The 9880-nt window shown below is 45.4% G+C and overlaps 1 protein-coding gene across 1 annotated transcript; it reads right to left on the bottom strand.

Moving 5' to 3' along the window:
• Positions 1-5696: 5696 nt before the first annotated feature.
• LOC308051450 (immediate early response 3-interacting protein 1-like) lies at positions 5697-9195 on the bottom strand. The gene is made up of 3 exons (XM_080361886.1): positions 9078-9195; positions 7298-7399; positions 5697-6700 (listed from the first exon to the last, which is right to left on the bottom strand). The coding sequence occupies exons 1-3, from the start codon at positions 9166-9168 to the stop codon at positions 6645-6647; spliced, it is 249 nt and encodes an 82-aa protein (XP_080218012.1). The 5' UTR covers positions 9169-9195; the 3' UTR covers positions 5697-6644.
• Positions 9196-9880: the final 685 nt, after the last annotated feature.

Genomic DNA, 9880 nt, shown 5'->3' with positions numbered 1-9880 from the left:
ACTGCAGCAAATTTGGGAAATGGCTAAACTCTTGCATCAAGTGTCAAAAGACGATACCTCCTTTGGGTTCACAAACCTCCGGGAAAAGCTCACTTCAAGGCTACTAGATCTTGGATGGGTCAAGCAACTATTTGTACTGGTAATTATTTTGATTGTATTAAGCCTCTTAATCTGTACCTTGCTTAGATGCCTTTTATGTTTGCACCACAGGGACAATGGACAGCTATATTCAATGGAAAAAGCACCAGCTTCAACAAAAGGTTGAATCAGGGAAATATTTTATGAAGCGCATAGAGAGTAAAAGCATATTATAGAAAAATAGTAAAGGAATTTACTCATGACCTCGGAAAAGGGGGGAATTAATATGCTGTATAGTCAGCAAATTACTGCGTATTCAGCAATGTATTGTGTAGCCTGATAACAGTTAAGGATGTAACAGCTTAACTAACAAAGATAGGAGCCCGGCTGCATCCTTGGTGGACGATGTAATAAATTTTGACTCGAAATTAACTTGAATAACAGAAATTTATTCCCAATGGATTTCAACGCAATAAGCAAAAACAGCGCTGGGCGGCCAGGGAGTCTCCGCTCCTCCAGTGGCACGCGCGGGAAAAACTTCTTCCGAACTTTTTATAGGGCCGACAGTCCCGGGTTCGTTGCTCAGGGTGCTACGTCACTCGTTCTTTCTGCGAATGTGTCCTCTGTTGTGAGGCAGTTAATCTCCTATCTTCTCACCTACCCCTGCCCCCCACCTTTAGAGGATCGAACATTTAAGGCAATTGCATAAGAAAGGGCAGGGGCTTCCCGTGTTGCACAATAACCCCTGAGCGTTTCCTTTTAAGAAGCTTTCATGAACAAACATCTCTAACTCTTAGAATTGTTTATTACAGACAAGATAACAGAAACCTTCAGCATGCAAGAAGACAATCCAGTTGTAACCAGCTCAGCAGTTTGGGCTTCGGCCAACTCAGCACACCAGACCAAAGGTTAAAGGTACACAGCGAGGGAGACTGCGAGCCTTCATCCAAAAGACTCCGGCCCACGACCACCAGGTGACGGTGCGCATGCGCGAAGAGGAGCCCTATGATAATGAGTTCCGAGAAACTATTACAATAGCCACTCCCATTCCTGGAACTAATTGTACTAAACCAACCCCTGTTCTGAACATGTATGATGTGTTAACATAAAATACCTACTTTCTGAAGCGAAGGTGTGCAATCTTTGGGAAGCGATTCCGTTGCACCCTGGCGCCAGAATAAACATACCTGCTTTATAACTCATCTCGAGTTGTAGAGTTTATTCCGCACGTCACCTGAGAAGCCGGGACAGCGAGTGTCTCCCTGGAGAGCCCCGGGGCCGGTCTCCTGCCCCACATCCCCACCCCACACTAGAACGAGCATGAGGCTCCAACTACCGTCCCCACCCCCAGCCAAGAAGATGGTACCGCCCCTTTCCGCCACTTCACAAAGGGCAGATGGGCTGGTCCATTCTCTGGAGAGGGAGCCTTAGAACTCGGCGAGCTCCCCTTTCCCCTAAAGCAGATTGTTCCGCCCGCCCGTTCGCGCCCGAAGGCGGACGGGCCCACTCGGCCAACAGGGGGGAGTACCGTGGCGGCAGCGCCCCCTCCCCGACACTAACCTGGCTCCAGCCGCCCCTGCGGACTGCCCGCCGCCGCGCCGCTGGGCCCTCGCGGAGCCGGGTCTGCCCTGCCGAGCGCCGGTACCCGGCTGCTACCGGCACGGCAGCCGCAGCCGCCGCCGCCGCCAGGCGCGGCACTGCGGCGGCGCTCAGCCCTCAAGGACCGGTGTCCCCGGCTGGGCTCCGGCAGTCGCCGACAGGCAGCGCGGCGGGCAGCCCTCGGCGGGGCTGAGGGGCAAAGGGTGCGCGGCGCCTCAGAGAAGGTGGGAACTGCCGGGAGCTCCGGGTGTCCGGTTCGGGGATCCGCCGTGAGCCCCGGGTGTCCGGCCCTGACGGCGGTACCACAGAATAAGGGATGATGGTTTCAGACTAAAGGAGGGAGATTCAGGCTGGACATGAGGAAGAAATGTTTTACACTGAGGGTGCTGAGACCCTGGCCCAGGTTGCCCAGAGAGGTGGTGGATGCCCCATCCCTGGAGACATCCCAGGCCAGGCTGGACCAGGCTCTGAGCAACCTGATCTGGGTGAAGATGTCCCTGCTCATGGCAGGGGGTTGGACTGGTTGAGCTTTGAAAGTCCCTTCAACCCAAACCATTCTGTGATCTCTTACAGCTCCTGTGCACTTCCCACTGCCACCCAGCAACGTGTTTGTGAACATTTTTGAAGACCGGTTTCCTCCAGCAGCCCTGTTGGTAACATGTAACTGTAAAGACTATGGTAACAGCAAGTCCCAGTCTGTGGAGACCACTCTCGCTGTGACAGCAATGGAGCACACCATGCTCATCTGCAGGAGAGGCAACATCCAGAAAACATGGGTAGATGCAATTGCATTTTAAGCTACTGCAGTTAGGATTTCATAAGAAAGGAAAACACATCAATTAATTAAATACGATATGCATTCACAGTTTTATATTGTGATGGTACATCAAAATCCAAGGTATATAAGATAGTACAGTTTTAAATTAATAACATTGCAACATAAGGGGAGATGTCAAAGATAATTCAAGTGAGTTTAAGATTCCTTGATATACAAACCCATTACCTACTTTTCCCTTCACCTGTCCCCACGCCCTTCAAAACATTTAACAGTACAGGTGTACAGAACTGGTCCCTCATTTCTGTCTGTTTTTGCACTTAAAACTCTCAGAAGCTTCCCACAAGCTTCACTTTTACCACACAGCCAGTCACTGCACTACAATCCACTGCTGCAAAAACATCTGTTTAAAAATCCTTACTAGAAATTAGCCAATTATTCTACCCTGGAAAGTCTTAGTCCTTATTCTGATCATCCTGAATGGAATCACACAGCACCTTCAGGATTGACAAGGGATCAGACCCAGCCAGCATGGGTTTAGGAGGGGCAGGTCCTGTCTGACCAACCTGATCTCCTTTTATGATCAGGTGACTCACCTGGTGGATGAGGGGAAAGCCGTGGACGTGGTCTATCTGGACTTCAGCAAGGCCTTTGACACTGTCTCCCATAATATAGTCCTGCAAAAGCTGGTAGCCCGTGGCTTGGACAAGTGCACTCTACGCTGGGTTAAGAACTGGCTGGAGGGCCGGGCCCAGAGAGTGCTGGTGAATGGGGCTGCATCTAGCTGGCGGCCAGTCACTAGTGGTGTTCCCCAGGGGTCAGTGTTGGGTCCAGTCCTGTTTAACATCTTTATTGACGATTTAGATGAGGGGATTGAGACCATCATCAGCAAATTTGCTGATGACACCAAGTTGGGAGGGAGTGTCAACCTGCTGGAAGGCAGGAGGGCTCTGCAGAGGGATCTGGATAGACTGGAAAAGTGGGCTGATTCCAATGGGATGAAGTTCAATAAGGCCAAGTGCCGGGTGCTGCACTTTGGTCACAACAACCCCCTGCAGCGCTACAGGCTGGGCGCAGAGTGGCTGGAGAGCAGTCAGGCAGAAAGGGACCTGGGGGTACTAATTGACAGGAAGCTCAACATGAGCCAACAGTGTGCCCAGGTGGCCAAGAAGGCCAATGGAATCCTGTCCTGTATCAAAAATAGCGTGGTCAGCAGGACAAGGGAAGTGATCCTTCCCCTGTACTCTGCATTGGTGAGGCCACACCTGGAGTATTGTGTTCAGTTCTGGGCCCCTCAGTTCAGGAAAGACATTGAGGTGCTGGAGCGGGTCCAGAGAAGAGCAACACGACTGGTGAAGGGACTTGAGCACAAGACCTATGGGGAGAGGCTGAGGGAGCTGGGGTTGTTTAGTCTGGAGAAGAGGAGGCTCAGAGGTGACCTCATCACTCTCTATAACTACCTGAAGGGAAGTTATAGCCAGGTGGGGATTGGTCTCTTCTCCCAGGCAGTCAGCAATAGGACAAGGGGGCATGGGCTTAAACTCTGCCAGGGGAAATTTAGGCTGGATATTAGGAAGAAATTCTTTCCAGAGAGAGTGGTCAGGCATTGGAACGGCCTGCCCAGGGAGGTGGTGGACTCGCCGTCCCTGGAGGTTTTTAAAGTGAGGTTGGACATGGCACTTAGTGCCATGATCTAGTAAACAGACTAGAGTTGGACCAAGGGTTGGACTCGATGATCTCTGAGGTCTTTTCCAACCCAGTCGATTCTGTGATTCTGTAAAGTGCTCTGGTTATTGTCATTTCTGTGCCAGGTACGAGTGACAAAGCTCTTAATGGTTTGAAGTGACTGCTGGAGCACAGGCTGCATGTGGTAGAATTTTTTTTTTTTTAGTATTTTTTAGTCACTGCAGAATGGCTCGAAGCCACACAAGGAGGCAGCAGCAGTGTCGTTACTCTCTACCTCTCCTTTCTCAGCCTGTTTTGTGGCTGCTCTTTTGCCCTCTTCCCTGCTCACTGCCTGGGAGACCTGATCTTCAGGCCCTGCCCAGGTAAAACACATCCCAGTTTTGCCTCAAATACAGAATTCCTGCTGCACAGAACCACTGCTCCTTTTTACTGCATGTGCCTAATTGATTTTAAAACAATCTATACATGTGCTCTAAGCCACAGACTGAAACTTCAGCCTTTCGGAAAGGACAGGAAAATGGGGGAAGTAACATTTTTAAAGCTGCTGCTTGTAATCTTTAGTACTGGATTTTATTTTAGGAAAAGACAGTTTTAACAGTCAATATATATCAAAAGGAAATAATATGCAAGCTGTGCTTCAAATCATTTGGTACTCCAACGCATCAGCAATGGAAACATCCACCACTGCTCTTTTTACAAAAACCCCTGTGTACCTTCTATGTTTTATCTGTTCCACATACATACTTGTCCCGTTTCCATGAAAGATACATATATGAAAATAACTGATCCAGACTGTACCCTCGTGACCTCTGAAATACACAAAATAAGGAATATTTTATAATAGATCTACCTAGTTTAGAATTTAAAGCCTACCATGATCCTATTCTGCCTCTGGCCAATGTTACTGTTGCTCATTAGCTTTGTAGCGAAGAAAAGATACTCAAAGTGCCACAGGGATGAGAGAAAAAAAAACGTATTTCATGTAAAAACAGTAATGCTGGTTATCTGGAACAGGATGAAGCTGAGTTTTGTGATACTCCCACTGTAGACAGAAATATAGTGAGTTATGAGAGTGCTTTAACTTAGAAATTCAAAATTTATTTACAAGTTTTCACTAAGAAAAAAAAAAACCAACATCAAACTCTTCTCCTGGATATACTCTACTCTGCAAAACACTGCAATCGAAGATCATTTACACATTTTACAGATTTATCTTTGTATACAACCATGTATGCTTTAGTCATCAAGATGTCAGAAGAAGAGATGATAAACTGTTTTAAAATAATGAAACTGCCACATTTCCTTTGGCTTTCCCCACTTTAAAAAGAAGCTAAAACACTTTAGCAGAGGAACAGACAGAAGACTTCTAACTTTTCTAAAAAAGTACATGAGAATCAGCCTTCTTTAGTTCAGACTTGCTAGAAAACATTGGACCTAACCCAACAGTCCTAATTGAGAGAAGATTGCAATTAGCAACAATCTCTGCGACAGAACTGCAAGATCACACCCACAGTTTCCATTTCAGCAAATTGTTAATTTAACAAAAGAAGATGGAGGGCAGGAGGAAGAAGCACTAATAGAAGAGGCTGCAAATTTGCTGGTTTTCGACAAAGAATTGCATTTGGAAAGGGCACATTATTCCCCTCCTGCATTTCTCAAGAAGCTCCAACTACAAATGGTTGTCCACTTCCATCACACTAATCACCACGTGGAAGTTTAACACACATTTTTAAAGCTATAATAATTCTTGACAGAACAGTAACAAATGCTAAATCGCTAATATCGCCTGCTAGTCTAAATTAACAGAGTTGCCCAGCTTTAGGTACAACTTTTTTAGATTTTTGCATAGCAATTGCACCTATTTTCAACTTACTTCACCATCAGCACGAAACATTCTTGATTTGAAGAGTCTTATCAAACACACGAGAGAAAAATCCTGTTCTCAAAACAGGAAAATTCACCTTCCGATGTGAACTGAATTGAGACTTTACCCATCTTTGAGACTTTTACCATCTCAATATCACAACTGTACTTCAATAATTTATAACGTTTTCAATGCCTAATTTGTATTCTTTTAAGTAGTACTGTGGTAGTAACTGAAACAAAAACCACTTGTTTTTTCTTCATGTAATAATAAATCAGAAAGTGGACTGACGGAAATTCATCCCTGAGTAATGAGACTACAAAAAACGCATCCTATCGACAATCAGTGCAATATCTTAATGACATATAATTAACAGTCAACACTATTTAACATGCAGCAACAGAACTGGTCGTAGTCTGGTATATTTGCAACTTTGTTGCATTGATCCCATTATCTTGTGTAATGAAACTGCAAGTGAGCATTAGGAAATGGGATAAATAGAAAGTGTCTTTATTTATTTATTTATTTTAAGTTGAATGTCAAATTGACAGCTAAACCATGATGGATCCCAGAGAACTTGGAGTGGTAATTGTCAGCAACTGACTTCCTTGGATGTCCAAAAAGATTTCACAATGGGTATTTTCAACCAAACAACAGGAGAAGAATGATCGTAACGGTGTTTAATGCTATTAATGGCACTGTAGGAAAAAAAATATAAGAGCAATTGTGAAAATTTGCTTCTGCATATCACAAAGTGAGAGAATTTCTTCTTATATTGGGATACTGCCTTTTGAGGAGCAAAATCACTCAAATTTTTAAAAATACACTGAATTTTCCTAGGCAAAAATCAGGATTAATGGATGGAGACAGGATCAAAGAGCCTAGGACACTAAAAATGAGGAAGCAGCAGCATATATATTTTTATATGACCCATCACATTATAATTTTGACCAAAACAATCCTTTTTCCAAATGGGAAAAAAAAAAAAAAAAAAAAAAAAAAAAGCTCTATCCTTGGGTTTGCTGTGATTTAGAAGAAATGTATCACTTTTTATTCTGTGGTGGGCAAGACAGATAAGATCTGTTACTTACCCTTTATCATCACCTATAAAATAAATTTTTGGTGGGCTTTATAGTGGAAAACTATAAGTAATTTACTGGAAGGGACGAGCAGAAATAGCAACTGTTTGGTAACAAAAAAAAAAAAAATAATTCGAAATATTGACGTTACTTCATTAAAACACAGAAACAAAACTTTACAGGCAATAATGTTTTAACGGAAGATGGTCACCTTACCTCTCATAATGGTTCGTACAGATCGAATAAGGTTCGTTAATTGTGCTTTAATTCCCAGTTCCTCTCCGAATCCTCCAATCCCTTGATCACTTCCCCAGCCAACTGTGTCACATAAAACCAGCCAGAAATGTTAGGAAAAAAACACCCAGTAAAGGTAGCAACAATATTAATGAGTGATCTAGCTTGAATATGGTTATCACTAACGTTAGAAAAATAACAAACTACAAAACAATTTGCTTTATTTCAAGATCGGATTTTAAAACAATATACTGAAAACTGTTTAATGAACGCAACAGTAGCGACGGATCAATGTTTCTGTAAAGGAAACCCTTAATTTTTTAATACACTACTATTCCCTGTGTGCCAAAGAAACAAATGAGTTTATTTGGGTTTCAAAAAAACCACACAGCAAAATAAAAACAAACTAAAAATCTGTTCATAGTCCTTTACCAGAAGATAAAACAGCAAATAGTTGTTGGGTACGAAGTGACGCTTCAGCACTGAGAAACGAGTTGTAGGACAGAAAATGGTCAGAGATTTCAAATCAGGATGATTTTTGTAAGTGGTATTAAAAAAAAACAAACAAAACTTGGGAACTTCTCAGAGGGCAACAGAAGTACTGAAGGTTTACAAAGCCCTTCAAGGGACAATCCTGGTAACAGCCCTAACCCGTTTGGGGACAATCCAATCAGGGACAGGAGCAGCTGTCAACATTTGAAGCTGCACTGGGCAACCTGCACTTTTCTCCAGAGACAACTTTTGAGGGATTTTTTTTTTTTTTTCCCCCTTTCTCATCTCCTTCATTCTGCTGGCAGTAGGTGAGTCCTCTCCCTCAGCAGCCACCACTTCCCACTGGGATGAGCCTGGAATTATTCCTAAGCCTCACCTGGGATCAACAACTGGCTTGACCCACCCTGTCAGTCCCCACATCACCCTTTTCCTCCAGCTGCTCATCAGGAAAGCAAAAGAAAACCCCAAATCAAGCAAATCTCCCCTAATGAATCCTACTGCAGAACAGGAGAAAGGGATAATTATCTGCATTCCTGCCAAAAATCCAAGTTGACTTGTCTCCTGACTTGGAGAAATCAGGACTCTCCGGATCAGGAAACTGGGAAACCTTGGATCATTTTTTTTTTTTTTTTTTTTTTCTGAGGCTTTGCAGATATTTGTGTCAGTGACTTTTCTGTGTCATGTAGGTTGTTTTTCTTCTAAAGGACAAGGATACCCAACTTTGGGGATCTTTCTTCAGAATTGCGTGAGCGTGCAAAGCCTGAGAAAAAAAGAAAAAGGCACGACAAGATGAAGGAAACCACCTCATGTTATGACAACACACTGACAGGTGGCACAAACGGAGGAAAAAATAGTAGAAATGTGTAGAAAAAAGGAAAATTATGGGGAAAAAGGAGTACGATAAATCAATGACAAAAGCAAGATCCACCATATGGGCAGAAAACTCAACTTAAAAAAAAAAAAACACAGCAGCTCCTCAGCCCCGGCAAGGCCAAAGCACAGCACCGGCTCCCACCAAGCCCGGTGGGCCGGGAGGCGCATCCACCGCACCGGGCGGCCTTCCTGCGCCCGCGGAGCCACCTACGAGCATCCCCGGGCCCGCCGAGAGCCAGGCGGGCGCGGCCAGGTCCCACCAGCCGGGCTGCGGGCGGCTTATCCCCTCCCAAGGCCCCGCCGGGCCGGGGTGTTCATGTGTAGAGGCGGGAGACGCGTCGCGGCGGCCGGGCCTGGCCCTGGGCTTCCCCCCGCCACCCCCGCGGCCGGCTCTCACCGTGTCGGAGAAAGCGCTCTTCATGCAGTACAGCTACAGCGTTGACAATAAGGAGGGAGGCCTGGAGCAGCGAGTAGAGCGTAAACGCCATTACCCCGCCGCGATGCGCCGCCGGAGCGGGAACTGGCGCCCGAGCGGGACGGGGCGGGGTGGGGTGGGGTGGGGTGGGGGTTGAGAAGGGGGCGTGGTTTGCGGTGGGGCGTTGCCTCCGGCTCCGCGCAGGCGTGGCCGGGCACTGAGTTTCCGCCAAGATCGTGGGGTGCGTTAGGTTTTCGGAGGATCATCTGTGGGCGCTTAGCTAGTGGCTTTTTGTTTCAGTGCGGGCTCAGCGGAAGAGGAAGGAGCAGCCTGACCTTTCTCCATCGATAACTTTAATGTTGCACCCTCCAAACAGTGGAGGCTGGTGGGTGTGAAAAATGCAGTTGTGATTCGTGCTAAGATGTTTAATGTTTACAGGTATAACCAAATGAGGCACGGACTCTGAACTTGGAAAAGGGAAAGGTGGTTAAGTTCTATGTAAAAAGTTATGAAACTTGTTTAGGAAGTTATATTGATAGAGCGAACTAACATTTTAAGGGTCAAGCAACTATATAATAAGGGCCTACTAACAAGCTAACATTTTAAACCACATAATTAATATCTAGTTTAGAGCTGTATGTAACTAATTGTGCTAAAAAAAAAAAAAAAAAAGCAGGACTTCATTAAATGCCGAGATAAGAAGTTTTACAGCACCAGCTGCAACCTTGAGGAGACAAGATAGCCAAGATTTACAACAAAAAGGAGGTACCAGTCTGGTTCCAGTC

The sequence above is a fragment of the Nesoenas mayeri genome (assembly GCF_963082525.1).
Source record: "Nesoenas mayeri genome assembly, chromosome: W".
Lineage (NCBI taxonomy): Eukaryota > Metazoa > Chordata > Aves > Columbiformes > Columbidae > Nesoenas > Nesoenas mayeri.
Note: the sequence above shows the minus strand (reverse complement) of the source record. Positions and strands in the feature narration are given on the sequence as shown.

Excerpts from the sequence above, each read along its gene's own strand:
- LOC308051450 (XM_080361886.1), bottom strand. The coding sequence starts at position 9,168 with ATGGCGTTTACGCTCTACTCGCTGCTCCAGGCCTCCCTCCTTATTGTC. Across the intron at positions 7,400-9,077 it reads AGAGCGCTTTCTCCGACACG|TTGGCTGGGGAAGTGATCAA; the intron begins GTGAGAGCCGGC and ends TATGTGACACAG. Across the intron at positions 6,701-7,297 it reads TGTACGAACCATTATGAGAG|TGCCATTAATAGCATTAAAC; the intron begins GTAAGGTGACCA and ends TTTTTCCTACAG.